Source organism: Primulina eburnea, chromosome 1 (genome assembly GCF_022965805.1).
Source record: "Primulina eburnea isolate SZY01 chromosome 1, ASM2296580v1, whole genome shotgun sequence".
Lineage (NCBI taxonomy): Eukaryota > Viridiplantae > Streptophyta > Magnoliopsida > Lamiales > Gesneriaceae > Primulina > Primulina eburnea.
The window spans coordinates 30096139-30113395 of record NC_133101.1 but is presented as its reverse complement, the minus strand read 5'-3'; the positions used below and the strand labels follow the sequence as shown (position 1 = coordinate 30113395).

The 17257-nt window shown below is 40.4% G+C and overlaps 1 protein-coding gene across 1 annotated transcript in view; it reads right to left on the bottom strand.

Annotated features, from left to right (window-relative positions):
• Window positions 1–17182, bottom strand: part of LOC140829756 (probable magnesium transporter NIPA4) — a 37213-nt gene extending 20031 nt beyond the window's left edge. Inside the window, exons 1-7 of the mRNA XM_073193051.1 lie at window positions 16441–17182; window positions 14674–14730; window positions 12980–13070; window positions 12741–12901; window positions 12499–12626; window positions 12221–12358; window positions 11750–11842 (exon numbers count right to left, since the gene is read on the bottom strand). Coding sequence (XP_073049152.1) covers window positions 11750–11842; window positions 12221–12358; window positions 12499–12626; window positions 12741–12901; window positions 12980–13070; window positions 14674–14730; window positions 16441–16615 — 843 coding nt within the window. The 5' untranslated portion in view covers window positions 16616–17182. The remainder of the gene's footprint in view (window positions 1–11749; window positions 11843–12220; window positions 12359–12498; window positions 12627–12740; window positions 12902–12979; window positions 13071–14673; window positions 14731–16440) is intronic.
• Between the last annotated feature and the right edge of the window lie 75 nt (window positions 17183–17257).

Sequence of the window (17257 nt, the reverse complement as noted above, 5' to 3'; positions counted from 1 at the left end):
AATGGAGCCCTTTGGATAGGTCCGATGCAATGGAATTGGAGAAACCTTTCTCGGAGATTGAAATCAGAAAGGCCGTATTTGACAGTGATGGGAACAAAGCTCCGGGTCCGGACGGCTTCACGTTAGCTTTCTTTCAAAAAAATTGGGAAATACTGAAGGGGGACTTGTTGAAAGTCTTCGAGGAGTTTTTCGAGGGGGGCGTGGTAAATGGCATGACAAATGAGACTTACATTTGTCTCATACCGAAAAAGCAAGATGCGAATTCGGTGAAAGACTTCCGGCCGATAAGTTTGATCACAAGCTTGTACAAGATATTGGCAAAAGTATTGACTAATAGATTAAAGAAAGTCTTGAGGAGTACGATCGCCGAGAACCAATGTGCATTTATAAAAGGGAGACAGATATTGGATTGCAGTCTTGTAGCAAATGAGGTGGTGGAGGAGTACCGCAAAAGAAATATGAGGGGATGGGTTTTCAAGGTGGATTTCGAAAAGGCGTACGATAACATCGACTGGGATTTTCTTGACTTCGTGCTACAAAAAAAGGGGTTCGGAGATTGATGGCGGAAGTGGATTCGTGGGTGTGTGTCAAATGTCTCGTTCTCAATTTTTATCAATGGCAGACCGAGGGGGAAGATTAAAGGCGAAAGAGGAATCCGTCAAGGTTGTCCACTATCGCCTTTTCTCTTTAACTTGGTTGTGGATATCTTGGGAAGGATGGTTGACAAGGCTAAGGATTCAAACGAGGTGAGAGGTCTAGTAGTGGGAAAAGGGAAAATTGAGATATCTCATATCCAATTTGCGGATGACACATTGTTCATGGTTCAAACGAAGGCTCATGTCATTGCACTTGTGGAATTACTCAAAACATTTGCGAAAAATTCTGGTCTCAACATCAATTTTCAGAAAAGTGTCATTTTGGGCATTAGTATTGAAAAGGAAGAAGTGGTACAGTTGGCGCATAATATTGGCTGCAAACCTCACGACTGGCCCATCGTGTATTTAGGGGTACCTTTGGGAGGTAGGCCTACGTCCTTCGATTTTTGGGAACCAGTCATATCAAAAATGTCAAAAAAGCTAGCTAGTTGGAAGAAAGCATTTCTGTCAAGAGGGGGACGCCTAACACTCATAAAATCAGTTCTTTGTGCTTTGCCTTCCTATTACATGTCTTTGTTCAAGGTCCCAAAAAAGGTGGGAAAAATAATGGAAAAAATCATGCGTGATTTCCTTTGGGACGGATTGGACGGGGAGAAACATTGTCACCTTGTGAGATGGGATCAGGTTTGCAAACCGAAAGACCGAGGAGGATTGGGTTTGGGAAGTATCGTTTTGAGGAATAGAGCATTGCTAGGAAAATGGTGGTGGAGAGGAACAAAGGAGAAGGAGACTTTGTGGAGGAAGGTGATAGAGAGCATCTACGGCCTTCAAGAGAATAAGTGGGATTTGGGTTTGGCCAAGAATGTCACTTTTAGATGCCCATGGAAATTCATTTCTCGTACTTTCCCGGCAATTCAACTGATGTGGGGTTCGGTTTTGAGAGGGGGCAATTACTTAAGATTTTGGGAGGACGTCTGGGGGGGCGGGGAGACTCCATTCAATGTTCGCTTCGCTTCTTTGTATCGCATTTGTACTTTGACAAACAAACCTATTTTGAGTTTCTTAGAAGTTGTCAATCACCAGGATAGACAAACATATCGGTGGGATGTCTGTTTTAGGAGAAATCTTAACGACCGAGAGTTGGAAGAGTTTGTTACTCTTCAGGGCGTGTTAGATACAGTTAGGATTCAGCTAGGCGTCGACGATTACAGGGTTTGGTTGGGGGAGTCTACGGGTCTGTTTAGTGTCAAATCATTTTACGACTCTTTTTTTCCGACTCATCTATTTCCTGCTTTTCCAAGTTACAATCATATTTGGAAGGTTCCTGTCCCTCAAAAGTTACAAATTTTCTCGTGGATTGTGGCGTTGGGTAAATTACCTACGGCGGACTTGGTGCAAAAAAGATGGTCCACCTGCGAATTGTGCCCAAACTGGTGCTCCTTATGCGAACGCAGCGAAGAAACTCAAGATCATTTTTTAATTCACTGCTCTTTCGCAAGAAGCTTATGGTCAAGGGTTATGCAAGATCTGAATTTTCAGTGGGTGTTCCCGAACACTGCTAGAGATATATTCACCAGCGATCCAGGTATTCCTAGGGGGAACAGAACTACCATCCTATGGTTTGTCACGATTCACTTCGTATTTTGGAGCATTTGGCTGGAGAGGAATAACAGGATATTCAATGACAAGAAAGCGGAAGACACGGATGTATGGGAGCTCATCAAGTTCAGAGTGGGAACTACAATCACATCGATTAAAGAGTTCATTCACCTATCTATTTCAGATGTTGTTAGGGATTTCAAGTTTTCATTGACGTGAATTTGTATTAGATATATGTTGTTGCTATTGCGGATCACTCATCCGCCCAACTGTACTTGAACTTTCATATTTAAATAAAATTTTGTTTCTAATCAAAAAAAAAAAAATACATGATGTCTTTCATGTATCGATGCTGCGGAAATATCTTCCTGATTATTCTCACATTATTCAGCCAGACGAGACCGAGCTGGATGAGACATTGAGTTATGTCGAGAAACCGATTCGGATTATGGATCGTAAAGAAAAACAGCTCCGAACAAAGACGATTCCTCTTGTGAAAGTTCAATGGACTCGTCATGGCGTGGAAGAAGCCACTTGGGAGACTTAATCTGATATGAGACATGAATTCCCAGCATTATTTCAGTAATGTAAATATTTGTTCCGTTTGAATTACATTCTCTCTTAATGATATGATTTGACTATCTGTGATTTCGGGAACGAAATCGTATCTCAGGGGGAGAGAAATGTAATGCCCGAAATTTAATCACTGTTAATCAAAGATTATTGACTTATAATTTAACGTGATTATTGAAGGGCCAACTGAGACACGATTTAAGATAATGTGCGGCCATTTATTCTGAATTTTAGAATGTGCTGCCGAAGCAACACCGCACCCGCGGTGCATGGACAGAAAGTTGGGGCAAATTCCAGTAGCCTCACCGCACCCGCGGTAAGAAACAAGACCGCACCCGCGGTGCAGGACCGCACCCGCGGTCGTGGAAATTCAGGAAATAAAAATACTGCCGAGGCATGAGCGCACCCGCGGTCATGTAGTTACCGCACCCGCGGTGCGACGTGTTTTGCGAAGGAATGGGCCACGTTGCTGAATCATGCATTGTGTATATATATATATATACAAAGGTACGAAATCCTTCAGATCAGCCAAAAATCGAGAAAAGGGTCCGAGGAATTGTGTTGAAAATCCTTACGACTTTTGCGAGAAATCCGTCCGTCTGATTTTGAATCCGACTTCGGTATTGAGTTCCTAGCAACGTAGGCTACAGCTGGACGTAAGTTTTGCTACGTTTTGACATGTTTTAGAATTATGATATTGTCAGAATTGAATGGAACTCATATATGTTGTTCTTGACATATTAGACATCATAGAATCGAAGTCAGATTAAGAAACGGAGTGATTATGGAATTGTTATGAAATTTTAGGGTATATTGATTTATACCAGACAGATTTGAATTGTGATTGGATCACGAATTGTATTGGATATGGGTTATGGATTGTAACTGTGATCTAGAGGATATTGTATTGACGGGGATACTGAAATTGTACCGTTATGCCGTTGATTTTGAATTAAATCCAGATTGATCAGAGTGTTATTGATTTGAAAGGTATATTAATATGAAATTATTGGTATTGTCATTGCCAGACAGGCTGTGAGTTCAGGACTTCGACTGAGCCAGAAACCGACGAAAGAAAGGTATAAGTCAATGTGGTATTGGGAGATCGACTTGAGTCGGTTTAGACTTGAGTTTCCCTAAATCACATACTTTACTTTATTGCATTGATATTTGCATTGATTTGACTGATTGTACTTATTTTCTTGAATTATAGAGGACAGGTGTTAGACGAATAATCTTGTGACAGAAGTGTCCTGATAGTGGTGGTATCGCCACGGGCACATTGCACGATGTCTCAAGATGGGATATTAGCGATAGAGCTACAGTCCATGACGGTTAGGTTAGGACACCTGATGTTTGGTTATATCGAGTAAATAGGATTGGAATTCTTCTATTACGGAATTCGATATAGGAACACCATATTTGGTTATATAGAGTAATAGGATCAGAGTTCCTTCTATTACGGAATTCGATATAGGAACACCACATCTGGAAACCGGGATCCTTAGACTAGGATTGAGTCTAGTCTGAGACGTGGAATCACGTATATGTTTGACAGTTTTATGATTGATTATGTTTCAGAGTTTGATACAGAATGCTGTTACCTGTTACATGCTTTATATTTGTTTATATGATTTTGCATGTTCGTTGATTTATACTGGGATTATATTCTCAGCGGAATTATCCGGCTGTTGTCTTGTTTGTATGTGTACATGACAACAGGTGGGACAGGATCAGTGTCCAGGAGATGAGGAGAGATCGTGATAGAGTGGAGACTTCGGACTTTGATGTATATAGGGTTTGACACTTGATATATAGATGTTGAACCTTAGTTTTACTGGTTTGTAGACGGTACAGGATATGTACTTTATTTTATTCTGAGTTGTATATTAGTTGATTTCACTACGTTCCGCATTTTAAAAAAAAAAATTTAGACCTTGTTTTATAATTGATTAATTAGTCCCAATGATGATTAAGAACTTGATTAGCGTCCGGGTCCCCACACTTTTGCTAACCATCTGGACATCAAGTCCATCGGCCTAGACGTGAACTTTTCAGTGACAGTCCCATCGGGGGAAGAGCTGTTAGCTACCAGTGTGGTCAGAGATATCGATCTAGAACTGCACGGCCACCTAGTGTATGCCGACTTGATCGTCTTACCAATGCCTGAGTTTGATATCATTCTGGGAATGGACTGGCTGACAAAGAACAGAGTCTTAATCGACTTTCAGAAGAGGTCAGTTTTGGTTAGACCGCCGGGCATGGAACAGTTTTTTTTTTAACCAGCCAGATGGAGAAGCTTCCCTCGCATGATTTCGTGCATGCAGGCGAGGAGGTTGATTTCCAAGGGGTGTCAGGCCTTTTTGGCTAGTATTATTTCAGCGCCTGACGTGCCCACTCCATCTTTATCAGAGGTGTCAGTAGTCAGAGACTTCCCAGACGACTTTCCAGATGACGTCGCAGGCCTCCCACCAGAGAGAGAGGTGGAGTTTGCAATCGATCTCGTGCCAGGCACAGCGCCAATCTCTAAGGCACCGTACCGATTAGCTCCAGCTGAGATGTTAGAGCTCAAGCAGCAGATTCAGGAGCACCTCGACAAAGAATTTATCCGCCCTAGTTTCTCACCGTGGGGCGCACCAGTGCTCTTTGTAAAGAAGAAGGACGGGAGCATGAGACTGTGCATCGATTACCGAGAGCTGAACAAAGTAACGATCAAGAATAAGTACCCATTTCCTAGAATCGAAGACTTGTTCGATCAATTGCAGGGAGCTACAGTTTTCTCTAAAATAGATCTTCGATCAGGGTATCACCAGCTGAAGGTTAAGGATGCAGATGTTCACAAGACGGCCTTCAGGACCAGGTATGGGCATTTCGAGTTCTTAGTAATGCCATTCGGTTTGACGAATGCTCCAGCAATTTTCATGGACCTCATGAATCGAGTATTTCAGCCCTACCTTGATCAGTATTTCATAGTGTTTATTGACGACATTCTCATATACTCGAAGAGCCATGAGGAGCACAACCAGCATTTGAGGACAGTTTTGCAGACCTTGCAGAGTCGCAAGCTATTTGCGAAGTTCAGTAAGTGTGAATTTTGGCTGCAGAAAGTTGCATTTTTGGGGCATATAGTATCTAGCAGTGGTATTGAGGTGGACCCAGCGAAGGTAGCAGCCGTTAAGAAATGGGTTGAGCCAAAGAACGCATCAGAAATCTGCAGCTTTTTGGGTTTAGCCGGTTACTGCCGTAAGTTCATTAAGGGATTTTCGTCCATAGCAGTGCCGCTCACTTCACTAACCAAGAAAAATGCTAAGTTTGTGTGGAATGAGGAATGCCAGAAGAGCTTCGACACCTTGAAGCAAGCTCTTATTTCAGCGCCATTGCTAGCCATGCCGTCAGGGCAAGGTGAGTTTGTGCTTTATACCGATGCATCTAAGCTCGGATTAGGCGCAGTGTTGATGCAGCAAGGTCGGGTCATAGCTTATGCCTCCAGGCAGTTGAAAGTGCACGAGAAGAACTACCCGACGCATGACCTTGAGTTAGCCGCCGTTGTCTTCGCACTGAAGATTTGGAGACACTATCTATACGGCGAGAAATGTCAGATTTTCACCGACCACAAGAGTCTCAAATATTTCTTCACGCAGAAAGAGTTGAATATGAGACAGAAACGGTGGTTAGAACTTGTGAAAGATTACGACTGCGAAATTAGCTACCATCCGGGAAAGGCTAATGTTGTCGCAGACGCTTTGAGCAGAAAAGTGGCAGTGGTAGCTCAGTTGTCAGCTCAGAGACCGCTACAGTCAGAGATTCAGAGATTTGGTCTAGAGATTTATCGAGAAGGCAGAGCTCCTAGACTGTCTAATCTGATAGTCAAATCTGGTTTGCTAGACCGTATTCGGGCAGGACAGTCTTCAGATGAGCAGCTACAGAAATGGAGACTGAAAGATGAGGCCAAGGGCAGTGTTCTTTATTCAGTGTCAGATGGGATCGTGAGATACAGAGGTAGAATGTGGGTGCCTAGTGGTGAATCGACCAGACAGGATATTTTGACAGAGGCACACGCATCTCCATATTCCATTCACCCAGGAGGCACCAAGATGTACAAAGACCTACAGTTATTGTATTGGTGGCCAGGGATGAAGCGAGACATCCGTAGATTCGTATCAGAATGTCTCACTTGTCAGCAAGTAAAAGCTGAACATCAGAGACCGGCAGGATTGGTTAAGCCACTCCCCATTCCGAGTGGAAGTAGGAGAACATTACTATGGATTTCGTGGTTGGGTTGCCGAGATCAGTCAGAAGATCGAATTCTATTTGGGTTATAGTGGACCGACTCACTAAATCAGCGCATTTTCTACCAGTGAAGACGACTTTCTTCATGACGCAGTATGCGGAGCTTTATCTCAGGGAGATAGTTCGTTTACATGAATTTCTAGTTTCAATTGTATCCGACAGGGACCCAAGGTTTACGTCGTCCTTCTGGAAGAGCTTACATGCGGCCATGGGGACGAAGTTGCTTTTCAGTACAGCTTTTCACCCGCAGACAGATGGCCAGTCTAAGCGAGTGATTCAGATTTTAGAGGATTTGCTGAGAGCGTGCATGATTGATTTTCAAGGAACTTGGGAGTCTAGACTACCTCTAGTGGAGTTCACATACAACAACAGCTTCCAAGCATCTATTGGTATGGCTCCCTATGAGGCTTTGTACGGGAGGAAGTGCAGATCACCAGTTCATTGGGATGAGGTTGGTGAGAGAGCAGAACTTGGTCCCGAGATAATCTAACAGACTGCAGACGTGGTGGTCAAAATTCGTGACAGGATGAAGACTGCCCAAAGTCGTCAGAAGAGCTACGCTGATAAGAGGAGGAGAGATCTCGAGTTTGCCGTTGGTGATCACGTCTTTGTCAGGATAGCACCTATGAAGGGTGTCATGAGATTTGGGAAGAGAGGCAAACTGAGTCCGAGGTTCATTGGGCCGTTTGAGATTTTGGACAGAGTTGGGACACTAGCCTATCGTGTAGCTCTTCCGCCGAATCTGGCCGGGGTACACAATGTGTTCCACGTCTCGATGATGAGGAAATATCTGGCGAATCCTTCGCATATTCTGAGTTATGAGCCGTTGTAGCTGGCTCCAGACCTGTCTTATGAGGAGAAACCAGTCCAAATCCTAGACAGGCAAGAGCGTAGGCTTCGGAACAAAGTGACTAAGCTAGTCAAAGTTCGGTGGCTAAACCAATCAGTGGAAGAGGCCACATGGGAGTCAGAGACAGATATGAGACTTCGCTACCCGGAGTTGTTTGGTAAGACTTAATTTCGAGGACGAAATTTTTATAAGTGGGGGAGGAACTGTAGTGCCCAAATTCAGTACACGTATAACCCATGCATTCATTTAATTATTAGATCATTTAATTATTTTTAAATGAGTTTTAGCCATGCATAATTTATGAAAATGCATTATTTTAAATTATTCATGTTCATTGTGATACACGTTAAAATGTTTTTCGAGTTTATGTTTCAGGCGATTATTCGAGGCGGGATTGAGGAAAAGAGACCGGTGACGAATTTGGCAAATTTAAAATGTGGTATTTTATTTTTAAGATTCAGGATGGGGCATTTTAAATAAAATTATAGAGTCTTAGTATTTTAAAACCTTATTTATGGATTGAGTGATTTAAGAGTTTGAAACTTTTAAAATTGGTGTGTAACTATTTTAATTGTCGAGTTTGATTAAGTTAGTGTGGGTTACCCTTTAATAGTATTTTTAATTTATCTTAATTAGCACCTTGATTAGCATTGTTAATTACTAATTAGCAAATCATTCCCCTAATCTATTTCCTAACTCACGCACACACCCACTTTAACACACACTCACACACACGTACAAGCATACACACACACACAATTTTATTTCTCTCTTCACTTCATTCTTTTAAAAGAAAACTAGGGTTCTTCCTTCATAGAGCAGCCGCCCCTCCCCTCTAAAATTCCAGCAAGTTTTGTGGAGTTTCTTCAAAGAAAACGGTGCAACGGTCGTCCCGGATCAACCTCGCTTCCATCTCCACTTCGGTAACGCCATTTCGGTAACGTTTGATATCAAAAGGCACGTATATTCTGTTCTTGATGCATCGATCATGTCATATTATGCGTGCGTTGTTATTTATGCGTAAAACCATGTGTACGATGTGTAGAAGTTTGAGCAATCATGTTTAAATCGCTTTTGAAGCCCTTTTTAGATCTGAAATTTACGTTTTTACTGTTCTGGTTGAAACTGCGAATTTTCAGTCGAGATTTTGAGAAAACTTTCAACTAGAAAAATGTAGAACTTTTCGATACATTCGATTTGATATAAAATTCGAGTTATTTGGACCAAAATTGAGTGAGTTATGATGTTTTTCGTGGGACTGCTCAAACTGCGTTTTTCAGAAATTATGTTTCATGTGTTCTTGAGATTTTATTGTTGCAGGCTTCTTTGGAGGATCGCCGGGTGATCGTTGCTGCGTCTAGGGATGCCTAGTAAGTTGTTAGGTTGTTATTTGATAGTTCGTTTGGTTTCGATAGGCACTTGACTACATTAAAGTCGTAGGAAAAGTTTCGCTGTCAATTGCCACGTTTTTTGACTGGTATGTACCATAGGGTGAACATCGTTGCTTAGGATGTTGTACGAAATTGGTTTGATGTTATAGTATGCTAGGATGGGTCTCGGAGTGTCGATTCATAGTCCGTGCATCCGAGTCTAGAAAGTTGAGCAAAGCATGTACAAAATTTTCGTAAGTTCGCGATCACAGTAGGTACACGGACCCGTACACGGACCCTGACACGGGGTCCGTGCCTTTGTTTCTTCTCGGTGTCTTTTTCCAGAGTCTACACGGACCCCCACACGGACCCTGACACGGGGTCCGTGTCCACCCTTCCTTTCGAGCCTTCTCTCCCGAGCCTACACGGATCCCTACACGGAGGTAGGCACGGGGTCCGTGTCCTTCATATTTTTGGGAAAATATTATAACACGTTTGAGGTTTGATGTCATGGTTTGGTACAATGATTTACAATGTCGTGTCATGGGAATTTTTAGAATATCCTAAGAAATGATTGAACTTGTGAGTAAGAATGATATCTACGTCTAAGCTTTTCAAGTTAAGCCTCTGAATCTATGATTAGTATGTTACAGCAACGACCCCGATCGCAGTCCAACGAATCCCTCAACACCAAGTAAGTATGTGTGACGTGCAAGAAAATATTTTAAGTTTTTGAGATATGCTAAATGTCTTGTGACCAAAATATGTTTAGGATTGGAAAGCGTTAAATTATGAACGGGGACCAATCCGTCCGTTAAATTATGAACGGGTTAGATCGTGATTGGAAAGCGTTAAATTATGAACGGGGACCAACCAGCCCGTTAAATTATGAACGGGGATCTCATGTATGTGGCAGTGGATACGTCTCTGTCAGCCCAGTACTGTGGTGTAGTCTGATCAGGCTCTTTTATGTTATGGGTCACTTGCTTTGAAACATGTCTCTACACAAAATGATGAAGTTATGTATGTTCAAGTATGCAGTATGTTTATGTAAGTTTATGCTGATGGCACGTCTAGTTAAGTACGTACGTATGTTCAAGTTTATTATGCAAGCTCAAGTTTCAAGTTATGTACGTTCTATTTTTAAGATGCATGCGATTTTATTATGTAGTACTCGTTATCCTAGTTTATACGTGTTGAGTCTTTAGACTCACTAGACTTGATCGATGCAAGTGACTATGTTGTTGAGGAGACAGGAGGTGGCGACCAAGGGGCAGGCTTGGACTGAGCGGGAGGCTAGACCCGAGGACCGCCCACGTTATTTTAAGATTTTAAGCATGAAAACATTTATACTCTGATTTTATGATTTGGATGTGAGACATTTTGAGACAGCTTTGCTTTTAGCAAATTTTATTTGTGATGATTGATTTCAAAAATATTTTATGAATGTTGAGTGACGACCGTATGGATGTTTACATCTAAGAAAATTTTTAATTTTTCCGCAAATTTTAAGTATGAAAAGTACGGTTCGTTACACACAAGGCTGGTTCAAGGGCTAGGGGCTGGAAGCGAAGGGCTCGACACGTATGGCTTGTTGGCGAAGGGTTGAGGGGCTGCGGCTTCTAGGCTGGGTTGGTGCTGTCCAGTAGGGTCCCTAGGGGTCGGTCATGGTCCTAAGATGGGTAACTAGGGGCTGGACATGGTGGCTAAGGGGCTGGACATGGTGGCTAAGGGGCTGGAGTCAAGACAAGCTAGGGATCGAACCGATTAGGGTTAGGGTTTTGTGCAGAAAATTTCAGAAGGTTCCTAGGTTTGCTCTATGGTTCTAATGGCTTGGTTTAGGTTGAATAAGGTATGGTTAGGTGTTAATAAGATTTGGTTCAACTTTCAAATTTGGTTAAGTTTCGAGTCTATACGAGTCAAAACCGGGATATACGTCTAAATTTAAAAACGAATTAGGAAATTAGTCGAGAAGTTTAAGTGTACGTCTAAAAAATATTTATGGGTATATTTAAGGTGATATGTTAAGTTTGAAATGATTTGGGTTGCCGTTTTAAGTTATAGATAAATTGAGAAAGTAAAGAGTTTCAGGGGCAAAACGATCATTTTACACCTGAAAAATGTTAGAAGTACCAGCAGTGCCGTGAATGCTATAATAAATATTAAAATGTTTATTTTAAATATTTGTGAAATTTTATGATGAAACGTTGATGCTAAAAGACATTTTGCATGCTTGGTTTAAAAGAAAAAAAATTCTAGTATTTTTTTAGAAAAACGAGTAAACGACGTTACATCCATGCTATCTCGATACAAGCCCTCGAGTACATGGTTCCCCCTGACAATAGAACTTTTTTGACAGTGATTGCATACTGTGAAAAACGATGACAGTTTTACATTTGTCTATTTATGAAACCATAATACAACCAAATAACATTCTTAAATGTAATCCATTGAGATGAATAATTAATTACCTTGAACATGATCACACTTGCCATTATAGTCAAGGATGTGAACATGACATAGTAAATAGGTGAAACTACAGCAGTGTTGAACGTGTCAAGAGCCTGCATTCAAGATTTACAATAGATTAGAAAATCGAAAGTTTATATAGAGACACCATCCAAAACTACCTGTTGCATTAGGTGAAAATCTCACATTAGAGCGAAAAAAATCATCCACTATTAGTAGTTGTATATGCCAAATCAATAGAAATAAAGTTTAAAAATTTTGAGAACTCTCACTTTTCAAGTTATTAGACACCCAACAGAATGAAAAACCAAACAAAAGTTGGATGACTTTATTATAACTGAAATACATGGATAAAATAATAAAAGGCGTACCTCAGGCCAAATTCACATAGTATTAATGGTGTTGCTATCTGCTTTAAACAATGCACAGACAGATCAACATGGTAATGAAGAAATAGAGGATACATTTTTCACCTTATTCAAGTAATTCATTTGAGTAACCACGCAAGCACCAACAACTATAGCGAAGGCCCATGTCTGGGGATATATTAGCTGATTCATTCCTGACAATGTCAACTTCAATGCAATTCCTAGTGCTTTTACGCTCATGACCTGCAAAGTCACCGTTCATAGTATTGATACTTACAGAAACTACATACTAAAGCTTTCCTATTTTCTTATTTTCTTGATTTGACTGCAGTAAAAGAGGGTCAACTTGAGGAGGACCAATTGACCCTATAAGAAATACCTACCGACAAGGAGCCAACTAGTGAACAAACACCAATGTAAAACATTATATGTGTCTGTCCATATTCTGGAATATAATGAAATACTAGTACGAGGACAATTGCCATCACCAGAGATGCATAGAAGAGAAAAGCTGCAGGACAGATGTAATATTTATGCTCAGCAGGGAACAAGGCATAAAAAAGATTGAGAAGAGCGCTGCAGTATGATAAAGCAAGTAATAAAGAAAGACAAAATGTGAAGTTACCTGGCTCAGTAGCTAGGTCCCAAACTTCTTTCACAGATTCAATCTCCCGTTCTTGTGGAGCATGCAAGACGATAGTTGTCGAGCCCACAACACACAAAACACAGCCAAGAATACCAAAAATATGGAGCCTCTCCCGCAAAATAATGTGCGCAAGTACAGCACTGCAATATACTCACACAAATAATTGATCAAACAAGGTCTTGTAATAAAGTCAACTAATGTCTCTGAAAGGATCATGCCTGATAATAATGCTGAGAGCTCCAAGAGGAGTCACTAGAATTGCTGGTGCAAAGGCATAAGCCGCAAAATTTGCGATTTCTCCAACAATCACTGCCCAACCAACAAATAAACAAAAAGAACTCAGTTTTAAAAAATCAGACTGACAATACTGCTTAAAATTAAAAAATTCAAAATGATTCTATGTTGACTCTATTTTATAAAGGGATAAAAAAATAAAATGTTGACAAAAAAAATTGAATAAATAAGGAGAAGGAAGAGTACAAAGAGAAACATAAATGAGTGTGAGTGTGAGTGTGAGTGTGAGTGTGAGTGTGAGTGAGACAAGGTAATATCACAATTTCCTAGTTACCCTAGAACAGTTGATAAAGAGTGAGTCAATGAACTATTGTATTTGAGGGGTTGGCTTTCCACTAGTCAGTAAGGCTTCAATAGCAGCAGCAAGCTCAATTTTTTTTGTATCTTACTTCTCCAAGCCCCTTATCACAGGAATAAAGTACTGAAAACCACCATCTAAAAAGGATTTTACGGGAGGAATGAAACCAATAACTTGCAGCAATGCAAAGTGCCAATCCATAGAACAACACATGAAAGGGACTGATTATGTCATTTAACATTAATGATATCGTCCAAAATTTATGAAGATGACAACATGATAAAAACATAATAAGCCAATGAAGAATCTCGCTTTTCTACTGTTCACTTCATGCAGAAAACTGATAGCAAAATCTTTCAAGCACCGAACTGAACCAAACAAATGGAGTTCAGTATGAACCCTTAGTCATGACCAACATTCAAAAAATTCCAGGGCTAGGCACCCCAAAATAGCAACCGCCATCCCCTTGAGAATGACCATTAACAAAGGCGAATTAAGAAAGAAGGTCCTGTGGAGATACATGTTGTACAGGCTAATAGCACATTGACATCATGTCTTTATTACAAGCCATTAGAATAAGAGATACATCATTCTTCTGGCCATTCTCATTGTTTGAATGTCGCTAGACAGCAATCAACTCTTATACTTCAATATAAGCATAACCATTAACCCCATAAATAAGAGCTCTATATTTTAACCTTGCCAGTATCAACACAGCATCACTAATAAAATATGCACGATGAGAGATACAATGGGAGATGGTCAAACAAGTCCCAGGGTCCCCAAACTATAGAGACAATCAAACAAGTCCCAGGGTTTCCAAACTATAGCAAATAACCAGCGTTAAATTCTGTAGTTCAATTACTGTCACCATAAAGTAAAAAAGTATCGGTATAAAATGAGAATAATAATCTCCATCACAGTCACCCATTGAATACATTAAAGAATATAATTTTTAGATGTCAAAATGGTTTAAACATTTCTTTTGGCATCTTCCACACCATATATCAGTTTAACGATCTCATCCACACACAGATGAATAAAGGGATGATGATTAGGTGCAGTTGATCAGACAAGGATGGATATCTAGTTTTTCTTTATATATATATATGTGTGTGTGTGTGTGTTTGTGTGTGTGTGTGTGTGTGTGCAGAAGCAACTAAACAACCTCCATGAGTTGACTCCATGGTACAAAGAAAAAAATTATTAGTTTCTTTTTCGGATTACAATAAGTGCTACATGTGAAATGATGTAGTTCAGTTGAAATATAATTGTAATCAACTATCTCCAACTTAAGATAAACGAATAGAATAAACTTACTTGTTATCATGCCTGTCCACCATAAAGGCTCATACAAATACGAATACCCTCCAACTCCTGCAGGAAACAAATATTACGAGAAAAATTTATATCAAGATTCAAGGAGAAAACCTGACCAAAAAGAAAATTTATCATGCAAAAAAAGGTAGGATGTCATGCATGCCAGTTATGAAAGAAATTACAAGCAATGAGAAAAAAGTACTTAGCTACATGAAAGATGTGTTATCACTACAATAGTGGCTAACACAGACTACTATTGGGAAATAACAATAATCCTCTGTGATCATAAGTATCTCAGCAACTTATTGCTGTCATCTTTTCCACAACTTAACAGCAGTACCATAATGCACTCTTTTTAAAAGCTCCAGTTAAAGAAAAATGACATTCCAATTAATGAACGAACAATTGTTTGCTATATTTGTCTTGATGCAACTTTTTATTATGCAATTGCTATTTGCTATATTTGTCTTGATGCAACTTTTTAATATGCTTCTGAATAAGAAGAAAGTTGACAACATACAAATCTATAACAGTAAGACACTCAAATCAATGTTGCTCATGTTTTCACCCCATCGTTGACATGATAATGGAGGCTACGATATCTACAACGTTAAAGACACTCATAACTATATCATTAAAGGAAGCAATTAGAGAACTGCTTCATGACGCTGGTCTGTGAACAGGTGGTTTCATCAGATGATTCAGATTCAATAATTTTTGTGACAAGTCAACACATGCCATTCCAAAAAGCCAATGCCACTTTCACTAAGGTTGCTATTGACAGTGTTTTAAATGACGGTCGAAACGGCCGCCTAGGTGGTGCTTAGGCGGAAGGCGGCCTTCGAAGTTCGACCACACCGCCTTTGCCATAGGAGGTTTTGTAGGCTGTCAAAAGTGAGTCGGGGTGGGCGAGGCTAGTGAGAAGGGACGGCGAGGCGGTCAAAAGTCAACAAATTTTAAAAACTCTAATTATTAATACATTATAGACTTTTATTCAAAATATAATTGCCAACTCAATCACCCACATTTAATTTATGCATACATTGCATGATTATATATAATTATGCTTAAAAAATAGTAAAAAAATTCAGTCGCCTGCCTAGGCGGCAGAGACGGTACGGGGTCACTGACTGCCCCACCATCGCCAATTACAACACTGGCTCTGATTTAAATGATGAAATTAGCAATGACTATTAAATTGCCCGATTCCCTGAAAGTCATCGCACAGAACTGATAAAGACAACATTTAACTAAACAGGAGACATTGAATGGGCATTGCACAATCAAATAAAGCTAAATTAAACTAAAGACCAAGGCAATTAAATGCTGTCTCATCTTCAAGTATAGCAGTAGTTCCAACCATCCACAAACACATATTCTATACTTCACTCCCCGAACAAAATCAGTTCATCCGTACAACCACTCTAGTAAATTATAGTGAGCGCTAATCATCAATTAAAGGGAGTTGGAAAAAAACACAATCAGATCCAAACATCATTGCCACTAATCAAGACAATCTATTAGAGACACCAAGATTAAATCCGAGAACTCAAACTACAGTTTTACGGCTTCTCGAAAATAAATCCTACCTGGTCTTCCTAGAACTGTTTCAGTGACGAGCTAATTAGAAATCTAACAATGCTTATTTTTCAAACATGTCCAGAAAAAATGCAAAACGCCTCCACTGGCACAAGTTTCAAAATTTCAAAGAATGAAGTGAAAATACGCTAAGTAAACGGTTGCAAATAAAGTGCCACTACAAATTACCAGCCCTGACGCCGGAAGCACCTGCTTTCTTTAGCCCCTTTTTCTTAACAATGAAGCTCGCCCCAATGAAGAAGCTGGATGACAAACCTAAAACTAGCCCTTTTATATTATCAGACGACATCCCCTTATATGAATCCGCCGCCGCAGCCGCCAAACTCATATCTGAAGCTGCCATCTTTACGATATGCAGTAAAGCACCAAAAAACACAGAAGCCTAATCTATCACAAACCCATCTTAAACCACTTGAACCACAAAATTTGCACCAAACAAATGGGTTCTCTATTTTGCCCAAATTTTCAGGTGAAATCCCAACTCCAACTCCATCCCAGTAAACTTATACTGAGAGAGGGATCCTGAAGTGAGATTCGCACAAACGAATTAAATGAAATGGGATATCCGCGGGACTGAGATGCTTTGAGGAGAGATTTGTAGCTGTCGGCAATAGACAGAAACGAAAGATTGATAAAAATGGTTGGCTGGCGGTGGCGAAAGGAAAGCTGTGAAATGGGATTTTATAGATCGAAAGAAGTGGAGAATTTACGGAGGAGTGGGAGAGTAATTGGCAGTAAATATTTCAAAGGACTTTTCCCGACTGACCGGGGGCGGGGGGTGGGGGGTCACTCACAAATCCGGAAAAGTATAATCCGCGTGATTGCGTTTCTGGTAACAATTCAAGTGGGAGTGGAATCATAAATATACACGCAGAGATGAGAGGGATCAAAGCTCATGTTGCTGCTGTCTTCACTTGTATTTTGAAAAGTCCGGAAAAGTTCGGCCAACTGTTGCTATGTTTTGATAGGTAGATATGATAGGTAA